The 12,661-nt window shown below is 44.6% G+C and overlaps 1 protein-coding gene across 1 annotated transcript in view; it reads right to left on the bottom strand.

The window, feature by feature from the left end:
- Positions 1-12,661, bottom strand: part of AUH (AU RNA binding methylglutaconyl-CoA hydratase) — a 320,284-nt gene that overhangs the window by 293,845 nt on the left and 13,778 nt on the right. Inside the window, exon 2 of the mRNA XM_077469844.1 lies at positions 639-706. Coding sequence (XP_077325970.1) covers positions 639-706 — 68 coding nt within the window. The remainder of the gene's footprint in view (positions 1-638; positions 707-12,661) is intronic.

Here is a 12,661-nt window from a genome sequence, read left to right as displayed (position 1 = left end):
CTCCAGAGGTGGTTCTGGCAAGCTCGGTAGATTGCTTTAAAAAAAGGCCTGGATGCTTTCCTAAATGTACATAATATAACTGGGTACTAACATTTATAGGTAAAGTTGATCCAGGGAAAATCTGGATTGCCTCTCGGGGGATCAGGAAGGAATTTTTTCTCCTGCCATTTCAAATTGTATCATGCTTTGCTTTTCGCCTTCCTCTGGATCAATTGTGGGTATAGGAATGTATATGTGGGATTGTATTTTATTTAATTTTTTTGGTTGAACTAGACTTTTTTCAACCGGACTAACTATGCAACTATGATACAGTTTTAAATTTTAAAAACAGCAACAGTTGAAATTATTCTAAAAGCACAAACTGCAGGACCCCAAAAATATGTTCTGTTGGAATATAATTGAGGTAATCAGGGAAACATAATTCCACAGAGTCACGTTATGCATAGGAGAAGCACTCCTGTCTGATAGAATCACATAATCATGGCTATGCTGATGTTCATTGAATGGTTTCCTGCACTGTTTAAGCCTTGGTTATGTTCTACGCAGCCCTTCTGATTTTGCAATAGTTGCACCTACAAAAAAATTATGGGTATTAGCAATTTCTGACAAAGAAAATAAACAATATAACTGTAACTTACCGATTTGAGCAAACCTTTACTGATTGCATTTTTTGCCTGTGGACGATTTATTCCAAGTACAACGATTCCTGGTGGAGAAATAACAGACAAACATTCAGTTGGGCTTAAACAGAGGTAAACGTTATCAAATATCTTGTATTTTCTCGACTAACAGCTGTCTAAATTTTTCACATCATCTTTATTTCTTAAAACACAATTCTTAATTAAATATATAATCTAAACCACTGGCTGACCCACTGCATAGTAGTTGCCCTCCAGTGCCTGCCCACAACCTGATCTTTACTCCAGCTTCATTGAAAAATCTAGTACTTCCAGATACAGGGCTCATGTATACTCTTCCCCTGCTCTCACACAGGGAAGTGCTTTCATGCCTAAGCTGTCAAAAGAGTTTATTTTTGCACAGGGTCCTCATAGGGGCTGAAGTACAGGTTGCAGAGGCAGGTAAGGCTGTGAATGGAAGGTTATGGCACAAGAGGTTGTATGACGTGCATTGGGGGTTAGTTTGCATACTGTTTATAGTGGTGTGCTTTAAACCTCATTTGCATAAAACAAAAACTTCAGATTTCTCCATCTCAGTCTGCTTTATTTCCTGGAATAAATTACTGTCCACTCCCCAATACCAGCTACTCAAGCTGGTTGTTTAGTGGTAACTCGTTCTTCAGACAACTGAAATACAAATGCATGCTGGCATCATTTTCTGGTTAGACAAGAGAGCTATCCCGGAAGTGGGTGCAGTTACCTGGATTATCCAGGTAACTGCACCCCCCTCCCCCCTGAAAGGTGCCAATTGTGGCGCCGGAGGGGGGGAGGATTCCGATGAGCGGAAGGTCCATTTTAGGGTGGACCTCCGCTTTAAGACCCTTCTCTATGGACCACCAATCCAAAGTCTGGCACATTTCCAATCTCATCTGTATTCTACTCAACTCATTTGCTCCTCAAAAGGCAATTCTCTCTGCAAGTCCATACAATGGTTGTCAACTATGCAAAAAATAAAAAACATTTCAGGTACGCTCACCAACTGCTTACTGAACATTTGTGCACTAATTTCTAAATTGTTCTCAGATTTTTCCTCTTCATCACAGAAGAAACATCTTCATACTCTCACCTTCATGACTTTTGCTTTCTCCAGAGTTTCAAAACCAAACAGGATTCTCCACATAAATAAGACCAAGACCAAGCAGCACTATAAGCTCTTATTAAAGTGGAAAACTGGCCTTTTCCTACATAGTTGCATGCTATACGCAATCACATTTATATTGGTGCTAAAATCGTTAATTTTCTTCGTTTATGGACTCTAAACGTGTTAATATGCTGTGATATCTGATGTTCTTGAACCTATGCCTCTTAAATTAGTTACGTTTGGATCAGTGGCAGCTTGTGGGGTTTTTCTTTTGGGGGTGCAACAATCAACCAACCTCCCCCCCGCCAGTGGACTCATCCAGAAACACACACCCACCTCAACCCCCTACCTCATCCAGCACCCCGCACGCTGTCTGCCCAGCACTTACCCCATCTTAGTGGTGGGTCAGGCAGCAAGATGTGTCCCAGGAGCAGCTCTGTTTCCTCTCATACGAACGCCATGCGTCTCTTCTCTCCTCCTTGCAAGGCGTTTAAAGTGGTTGTAAACCCTTACAACCAACTTTGACCTACAAGTAAGCCTAGATTAAAGGGGTTGTAAAGGTAAATGTTTTTTCACCTTAATGCATTCTATGCATTAAGGTGAAAAAACATCTGACAGTGCCTGCACCCCCAGCCCCCCTGTTTTACTTACCTCACCCCTCGAAAGTCCCGCGCTCGTCCCCCGACATCCTTTCCACCGTTCAGCCTGGCCGCTGATTGGCTGGAGTGGATGGATGGAAAGCAGCGCAGCCATTGGCTCGCGCTGCTGTCAATCACATCCACTTACGCGGAGCGCAGGGGGGCGGGGCCGTGTGATACAGCGAGCGGCTATAGCCGCCGGCTGTATCACGGGAGTGTGCCCGCAGATGCTTCTCACCATGCGAGGGAGCTCGCATGAACGTGAGAAGTACCTGTGGGGGGAAGCCGAGACAGCCGCCGAGGTACCCCAGAAGAGCAGGTTCGGGGCCACTGTGCAAAACTAGCTGCACAGTGGAGGTAAGTATAACATGTTTGTTATTTATTTATTTTTTAATTCACTTTACAATCCCTTTAAAGCTTACCTGTAGGTCCAAGAAATATCTCCTAAACCTACACGGTTTAGGAGATATTTGCCGAAAGATAAGCACCTCTGCCTACGGCTCATGAGCACCGGCACTGAGCGCGCCGCTGTCAACGATGCATAGTAGTCCATTATGCTTTACCTTTGCAGGGAATCAAAGAGGAAGTAAACTCATCAGGGTTTACTTCCTCTTTAATAGGAGTGCCAGTACTGTCAGCCAGTCAGGTGATAGGTACCAGATCCGCTTCCCGACTAGCTGGAAGGAGGATCAGTGTTGCAACAGCGAATGAATATTCGCTGCTGGAACACACCTGGGTGGGCTCAGGTCGCATGCTCTGCAACCCGAGCCCAAGCTATTTTGAAGCCCATTAGGGCCTAACGGACTGGCTTCTACTGGTTTGGATATTCACACACATTAAAGAACACAATTCATGGCTGAAGTAGAAATGCTGTATTATTATTGAACCATGCTGTTGCATGGGGGTTGATTTACTAAAAACTGGAGAGTGCAAATTCTGATGCAGCTCTGCATAGAAACCAATCAGCTTCCAGTTTTTTTTGTCAAAGTGCTATTGAACAGGCTGAAGTTAGAAGCCGATTGGCTACCATGCACAGCTGCACCAGATTTTGCACTCTCCAGTTTTAGTAACTCAACCTCATGGTGTTTGTGCAATCAACATACACTTTGTTGTTGTGCTTTTGTACTTTGTTTAAAGTTTTAACCACTTACAGACCACCCGTCGTCATTATATGCCGGGTGTTTGAAGAAGGATATCGTTGTCATGGCAGCAGCTAGCTGCCATAACCCCAGTATCCTCGTCTTCAGCGGGCAGTCCACTGCAAGATAAAAGTGGTCTCTGCAGCAAATTCGCCGCTCCCACCACAATCCGGTGCCCTCCGTCGCTTACCGGAGCAGCGGCGTCAGCAGCTCAGCAGCGGCGTAGGCAATCATGTCCTGTCAGTAGCTGGGGTAAATTACTGAGCGGAAGCGACTTAAAAACGTCATTTCCGCCCACAGCTAATAAAATATTTTTAAACGCCCGACGAGCTCGCATGCAGAACCGAGCGCATACGTGTGCAGCACCTGCATATGAAAACGGTGTTCAAACCACACATATGATGTATCGCCGCAATCAGTAGCGCGAGAGCAATAATTGTAGCCCACGACCTCCTCTATAACTTAAAACATGCAACCTGTAGAATTTTTTAAACGTCGCCTATGGAGATTTTTAAGGGTAAACGCTTGTCACCATTCCATGAGCGGGCGCAATTTTGAAGCGTGACATGTTGGGTATCAATTTACTCAGCGTAACATTATCTTTCACAATATAGAAAAAAAATTGGGATAACTTTACTGCTGTCTTATTTTTTATATTAAAAAAGTGTTTTTTCCAAAAAAAAAAAAAAAAAAAGTATTGCAACGACCGCCATTTTATTCTCTAGGGTGTTAGAAAAAAAAATGTATAATGTTTGGGGGTTGCAAGTAATTTTCCAGCAAAAAAAAAAAAAAAACTTTTTAACCTGTAAAAAAAATCTCAGAAACAGGCCTTCACACTGGAAGTGTTTTGCAGGCGCTTTGGCGCTAAAAATAGAACCTGTAAAGTGCCTGAAAAAACCTCATCTGCAATCCCAGTGTGAAAGCACTCTTTCACACTAGGATGCTGCGCTAACAGGACATCAAAAAAAGTCCTGCAAGCAGCTTCTTTGAGGCTCTTTAGGAGCGATGTATACACCGCTCCTAAAGCGCCCCTGCCTATTGAAATCAATTGGCAGCAACGCCAAAGCGGTGCTTTATGGGCAATTTTAATTCTTTATTTCGCCCGCTAGTGGGGGCTAAAAGTGCCCCACTAGCACCCGGAAATCGCCACAAAAATGGCGGTAAAGTGCTGGCAGTGTGAAAGGGCTCTTATAAACCTTTATTGAACTTAAAATAGGTAAATTTTCAGGCTTTCCTTCTTTTGGGTCCAAGCAGTAGTCTTGATGGAAAATACAGGACTCTGAAATGCTGCTCTTAAAAAATAACTTTTGTTACAAACTGTCATAGGTGGTATATGGACTAGTCCTGGGATGAGCACTGTATGTAGTCTGCAAGAGATACACACTTTAAAATTTTGCACCTGGTTTGGAAGTCAGGTAAAAAAAAAAAATATATATATATAATAATAATGGTGGAATAAAGGTGGGAGAGGTAAAGCTTGGAGAGTTTTGCACCTAAGACTGTTAGTACTTTTGGTTTTGTAAGAGAAGACATCATGCTGTACCCTCTGTGAGGAAAGACGTTTTGTTTCCCTTTTTAAACAACACTGTTTCTTAATAAGAAGCAAATTTAATTTCTGCGAACAAGCCTTGGTGTTCCTGTTCTCAGTATTTAGTGAAAGGGGTACATAGACTTTTATCATAGACTCTTGCCATTTGACACCACTCTCTCATAAGTTAGGTTCAATGATATGTTCTTGTAAAATAAGATGATTTACCGTACAAGCAGCTGTCAAAGTCAGCTCTTGCAGTGGCACAATGCACGTTTCAGCGCATCACACTGCATGCTTTTTTTTTTTATATTTCATTTAAAGGGTCATATAGCAACATTTCATGCATAATGTCCAAGCAACAGCTTGGATGTGTTGTGCTGCTGTGTAGTGACATGGTGATATGCATTATCATTCAATGCGTTGTTCAGACATGCTGCATATATTCACGCTGCACATCACACTAGCATTGTAGTGTGAATGAGGGGACATAGAAAAGGCAAAACATTTAAGTATGTCCGACTGGATCCTGACCGGACGCCCCTGCAGCCTCTTTGCCCATGTGGAGAGGCACCTCCTGATCGCCCGAAGCTCCAGCACATTGATCGTCAGGCGGGATGCTTCCTGCTTCCACCGACCCTGGGCCGACTTTATGCCCCAAACTCCCCGCCAACCGGTCAGGCTGGTGTCCGTTGTGATTACTGTCCAATGAAGAGGAAGGAAAGACTTCCCGGACCGAAGGGCAAGTGACCTCAGCCACCCGAGTAGGGAATCCCTGACTAGCTGGCTTACCCGAATTTGACAACCCAGGGACAACGGAGATTTGTCCCATTTGGACAGTATCTCCTCTTGCAAGACTCCAGTGTGGAATTGAGCATACGGTACCACCTCAAAAGTGGCTTCCATGAGACCCAGGACTCGCATGCAAAAAACGCAGCGACGACCACCTGCGGGACACCAACAAATTCACCACAGCTTGAAGAGTCTGCAGCTTGTCTGAAGGGAGAAGACTCTCGCCTCTGAGGAGTCCAGAAGCAAGCCCAGGTACTCCAGGCATTGAGTCGGCACCAACACCGACTTCTGGAGGTTTAGTACCCAACAAAACTCCCAAAGAGTTTGCCACATTCTCCCTTAATTCTGAGGTGGAAGTTCCTCTCAGAATGTAACCTACGATTGCGATCCCTCGCTGCCTTATCAAAGCCAGAATTGGGGCTAGCACCTTGGTGAAAACCCTCGGTGGCGATGCCAGGCCAAAAGGGAGAGTTATAAATTGGTAGTGCTCACCCCTGACCACAAATCGCAGAAACCTCTGATGCTTGATTCATATAGGGACATGCAAGTATGTGTCCTTGATGTCCAGGGATGCCAAGAAATCCCCCTGATGGAGTGCAGCGACCACTGAGTGAACGGATTCCATCCTGAACCTTTGTACTTACACAAAGCGGTTGAGGGCCTTGAAGATCCAGGACCGGACGGACCCCTTCCTTCTTTGGGACTACAAACAGATTGGAGTAGAATCCCTGAAACCTTTCTGGCGTTGGTAAAGGCACTATCACTCTGCGCAGCAGCAGGTCCTGTACTGCCTTGAACAGGACTTCCCGATGAGCCGGAAGATGATGAAGGTTGAAGGAAAAAAAAAAATCTGTTTGGCGGACAAGAAAAAAAACCTCTATCTTGTATCCTGATGAAACCAGTTCGCAGACCCACTGGTCGGAGTAAGGAGGTCCACCAAGCTGCAAACTCCCAAAGGCAACCCCCCATGCAGTAACAGATTTGCTCGCAGGCTTGTTCGGCTTGCGAAACCAGGGACGCTTTTGTCCCTCGGCGGGCACGTTGTCGGACTGGGAACGCTTACCTGCCGATCCGGGGGGGGTGAAAAATCTGCTTCTAAGTGGCGCCTTACCTTTCCTGGACAGTGGGAGCAACGTACTCTTACCCACAGTAACATTCTTAATAATGTCATCCATCGAGGCTCCAAATAGCCTCTCTCCCTGGAAGGGAAAATCCGCCACTGCTTTCTTAGATGCCTGGTCTGCAGACCAGCATTTTAGCCAAATCAAGCAACGTTGCACTACTGTGGATACGGAGGCTGTAGAAAGCAAGGGGGCCGTATCTAAGGCCACATCACAGACATACTTAAGGCCCTGCACCAACTGGTCCGCCAGCTCATGCAGACTGGGAAGCCTTTTGCTTCTCCAACTCATGGTGCAACAATTTAGCCCATTCAGTAAGTGTCTGGGACACCAAAACTGGTCGCTAACACTGGCCGCAATGCTGACCCCACCACCGTAAAAATGGACCGGGCAACCGCCTCGGCCCTCCTGTCGGCAGGGTCCTTGAAAGCAGGGGTCCCTTCCACCGGAATCGTGGTTACCTTATTTAACCTGAATACCGGGGGGTCAACAATCGGAGAAGATGTCCATTTCTTCAGGAAAATCTCCTCAAAGGGGTAACACACCGCCATGCGTTTCGGGACTGAAAAGGGCCGCTGCGGGCTTGTAAATAAACGAATCAAAATAAGCTGGGTAAGGAAACACCTTAGCCGCGCGGGCCGGATTATGGGACCCGAAAGGGACGGACACCTCTGTAGATGCTCCTCCATCTTTAGGGTATCCTGCACCTCTGCGATAAGTGCTCCTACAAGTGCTTTTTCCTGCACTGACCCAGACACTGAGTCATTCTCACTGTCCGAACGGTTCTGGTCTGCATCCTCTGACATGTCTGAACAGGGGGCGGCCTGCCACAGCGGGACCAGAGTCTGAATCAGAGCTCTGCCCAGAAGATGATGGGGGAGGGGGCGTTTTTTACCCCCCTTGCGCCCGCACGCTGCTTCCACACTGGCAACAAAGGCCTCCAGGACTTCCGACAGAGTGTTCATAGGCACCGCAGGTGCAGGGGAAACGGTTGCCATAAAAGGAATGTATGGGGAAGAAGCACCAGCTTCTGACACCATGCTGACTCACACTCGCCTGTCACCACTTAGGGACCTAAGGCAAGTCACAAAAAATGTCCACCCTCCTAGCTGCCACAGACTGAGGGGCCCCCCGCAGGGTTCACCACCCTGACCCAGGTACTGCGCTGTGCTGCTGCTGTCCACTCTCCCCTGTGTCAGCCACAAGTGGTTCTGTGTAAAAAGCGCGCTGATCTAGAATGAAACAAGCACCCAGAGATAGAGGCAAAACAAGCTGAGGCTACAAGAAAATGGCCGACTCAGCAAAAAACCGTCTGAGGGCGACGGACTTCCAGAAAATGGCTGAAAGGAAAAAACTGGCTGTGGCTACAGAAAAATGCCTGCGGTCCGCACAGCAGACTCTCCACATGGCATACACACCAAAACACCCCACCATGACCCAGAAACAGGGAAGAGGATGAGCGGACCCCCAACAGGGAGAGAAGAAAAGGAGAGTAAGAGACCCCCTAGTCGACCTCCCAGGGAATGCCAAGCTGCTCCATCCTGCCGAGACAGGTGAAATCATACTTACCCCTCCTGTAGGGACTGCTGGACACATTCAGCGGACAGACCCATCACCTGAGCAGTACGGGGTGGCTGTCGGCCATGGCACACTGACACAGACAGCAGTAGCCCGGTCATGTGTGTGTCCTGGAGCATATAGCTCTCTAGCCACCCCTGGATCAGACAAGGCATGTCGTGGCCGACCCAGCGCATAGCTAAGGTCTGCTCACGCTCGATGGCCAGGCTGGGGAGACTACCAGGATCTATATTATGCAGCCTGTCACCCAGCCCGGCTGTTGATTGTATATCACAGGAATCAAAAATGCAGAAAAAATAATAATTCCCAGGACCAATGGTCCCACTGGGAGCCAGGTCCTTCTCCTACACTAGGCATAAAACTGAGCTTCTGGGTGCAGTGTGAGGAGTTATAGCCAGTAGGACAGCCCCCTGGGCGGTACTGTGCAGTTTTGCTGTTTTTAACATGTTCTGCCTAGTCCTCTCCTAAAGGGGCGATATAACCCTAAGGTCAAGATGAAGATGCTGTGTCTGTCAATGAACGATTGAGAAATTTCCATTTTAGTAACAGAGCTGCTACACATGCCAGCAGATTTCTTACCAAGTTTTTATATTGCAGCATAGTATTAACTACGTTCCTAATAGTACAGCACCAGCATGGGTGTACTTAAAAATAAGGTTATAATCAAAAAGAAAAAAAAAAAGTCAAAAGACCAAAAATTGAGATTATATATATTTTTTTTTTCACCCTCCCATCTTTAAAAAAAGAAATAAATCTTCATAGTCATATGTATGTACAAGCCCCAGCGACAATCATAGCAAACCTCTAAGTTTGTGAAAGCCCACAGTTCCAAATAACTTCCCGCAATATAACAAATGGGTCTACTCTCTGAATTCATGACCTGTCCTATAAAGAATTCACACACTGTGCTAAACTGCTGTTCTCTGTGCATACTGTACAGTTCTTTTATACACCAGAGTCAGAACAGAATGAATCTGGACAAAGCAAAGGCTAAATACATATCTGAGCATTTCAATATTTGTTATAAATAGAAATGTTCTTTAAAAATAATCAGGTTGCTAGGGTAACACGCTCTGCTTTTTCATCAAACTCCTTCCAGAGCGACAGCAATAACCATAACACACAGTAATACCTTTGACATTACCTACGCTACAGTACAGCTTGGCAGAACAGAACACTGAAGCAGGGATTACTACAAGTACTCACAGTGACTCACTACTCTGCCGGGGTCCTTGAAAACCCGTGAAACATAAACATCTATGAATGTTTCAGTATGACAATTAAAAGTCTCAATTCAAAAACAAGTCTGACTTAAAAATAGAAAACGTAATTAATTAAATGTAAGTCAACAATTTCCACAGCAGGTCATATGAATAATTATATATACTTAAAAGCACAAATACACTTCTAGTAAAAAAAAGTACAAATAAACTAACCGAACCCCCCCACCCCCCGAAGTTATAAGCGGATTTGCTAACACGCAGAGCTGCACTCAATTTTGCACTTTCCAGTTTTAGTAAATCAACCCCATTGTTTGGGCTGGAATCTTCTTCAGCGCTGTCCATGCTTGCATAGTGCAACCTCTGACTTAAACAGGGCCATACTCTGAGTGTCTCTAAGCTCAGAGTAAGTTCACAGTTAAAGCGGAGGGCCGTTTAAAAAAAAAAAAAAAAACACTGCAGCTGCTGACTTAATCAGCCCACTTACCTGTCCAGGGCGCCCGCGATGTCGGCCGCCTGAGGCCGACCTGTCCCTCGGCTCTCGGGTCCCGGTGCCACCATTCCTTGTAAGGGAAACAGGCAGTGGTGCCTTACGGCTTCACTGCCCGTTTCCTACTGCGCATGCGCGAGTCACGCAGCGCTTTGTGAATGGGACGCGCTGTGTTCTGGAACACACAGTTCCCAGAACACAGCGCAACCCATTACCCAGAAGACGCCGCACAGAGGAGAGAAGAAAGAAGATCTCCGCGGAGGAGGAAGAGGAAGATTAGGATTGTGTGCCTAGCAACAGGCACTTCTGGTAAGTAAAAAAAAAAAAAAAATGTTTTTCATTTATTTTTTTGTAATTTTTAATATTTTTTTTTTTTCAGGGTGGCCCTCCACTTTAAGTCTACGAGTGTTTGCAGTGAGGATTTCAAGGGTGGTGGTTTTCAAGATTAGATTAGGGGTGGGGGTGGGGGTGGGTTCAAGGCTAGTTTAGGTTAGAGCTGCTTGGGGCTACTGCACCTTTTTACTATAAGATTACTTTTCCATTAAAGAGGAAGTAAACCCTAATGGGTTTACTTCCTCTTTAATTCCCTGCAAAGGCAAAGCATAATGGACTACTATGCATCACTTACCTGACACAGGAGCCAGCGAAGTCACCGCTGTCCCCTGTAGTCCGGCGCATCCATCTTCTCGGTGGGGTCTTGCAGCTCCGCCGCTGTCATTTGGCGAAGCCGCGATGACGTCACTCCCGCGCATGCGCATGGGAGCCGACATGCGCGGCATCTTTGTCATTGACGATGCCGCGCTCAGTGCGTCTGTGCGCCGTAGACAGCAGTGGCTGTCTTCGGGCAAATATCTCCTAAACCGTATAGGAGATATTTCTTGGACCTACAGGTAAGCCTTAATCTAGGCTTACCTGTAGGTCAAAGTGGTTTGTAAGGGTTTACAACCACTTTAAAGGATAACTAAACTGAATAACAAGTAAATACAGAAAATACCATTTTCTTTAAATTATTTTTTATTAGAAATTATCAAAAACAAGAATTACAGAAATGACCAATATATAGACAGCTAGTGCCAATAGTGTTTTAGAAATTGTCCAAAAAGAGCATTGAGGGTGTTTGAAAGGGGAGAAACCGTTGTCACTCAACTCGCATACAGTGAGAACGTAACACATGGTGGCCTTTAGTCTTACACCAAAGTATTAGAGCCTACTAGAGAGTAGAGCTGCACATTTCTGGCTAAAATGAGAAGCACGATTTTTTTTTTGCTTAGAATAAAGATCACGATTCTCGTGGTGTAACATCTTCTTTCACATTATACAAACAAAATTGGGCTAACTTTACGGGTTTTTTTTTTTTTGTTTTTTTTTTTTTAAACTAAAGTGTATTCTTTTAAAAAAAAAATTGTGTTTAAAAAAACCGCTGTGCAAATACGGTGTGACATAAAATATTGCAACAACCACCATTTTATTCTCTATGGTCTCTGCAACAAAAAAAAAAAAAAAAAGGGTATATATATATATATATATATATATATAAATAATGTTTGGGTGCTCCAAGTAATTTTCTAACAGAAAATAATGATTTTTACTTGTAAGCAACAAATGTCAGAAAAGGTTTGGTCTTTAAACGATTAAACATTCCTCATCTATACGCCAGTTCTTTCCTTTGATAAAAGAACAAAAAGATACTTTGTTTCTACTTATTCGCATGTTGTAATAAAACTTGGCAGGCTGCCCGGATTTCTTTTTTCCCCAGCTGTGAGAACTTTCTGCACTTGTTAGACAGATTGTGACATAATGTTATAAAGATCGCGATTTTGATTCTTAACGATTAATCATGCAGCTCTACTAGAGAGGTATTAGGCTAAGGGTTCTCCAAGACCATTGGGTGAGTAAAATATCCAGAGGTATCAGAGTGATGAGCAAACCAATGTAATATCATTGAAGATTTCTACCATACCAAACTCAAAACAAAAGATTTAACCACCCTCAGGTTCATTGGCATGCTGTATATAGAATTGAGAAATTAGTTGGAAGCTCTTGAATACCAGAGAATCTACCCCCAGAAAGAATGGGTCTGTGGGGCAGAGCTCCAGCTCAATCCCCTAGGGTACACAAATAAGGCCAAAAAAAATATGTTTTAATGGAAAAGCTTAAATCTTCAACATCCATAGGTTAGAGGAATCTTCTCAGAAAATACCATTTTATCTTCCCAGTGTCCTTGTTCCTTCCTGTGAGCTGTACAGGAGAATATCTTCCATTCTAGCCATCTTCTGTAATCTACCAATTGAAAGAATCCAGAATTAGAGAATCCAGCCATGGATTCCAGATTTTTTAAAACCTTTTGGGACAAGCCCTACCATCATATATGATCTTATATTTGAGCAAGTCCACATT

This window comes from Lithobates pipiens, unplaced genomic scaffold, assembly GCF_037356315.1.
Source record: "Lithobates pipiens isolate NorthernLeopardFrog02 unplaced genomic scaffold, aLitPip1_a1.2 Scaffold_11, whole genome shotgun sequence".
NCBI lineage: Eukaryota > Metazoa > Chordata > Amphibia > Anura > Ranidae > Lithobates > Lithobates pipiens.
The sequence above is the reverse complement of the archived record's forward strand: the minus strand, read 5'-3'. Positions and strand labels throughout refer to the sequence as shown.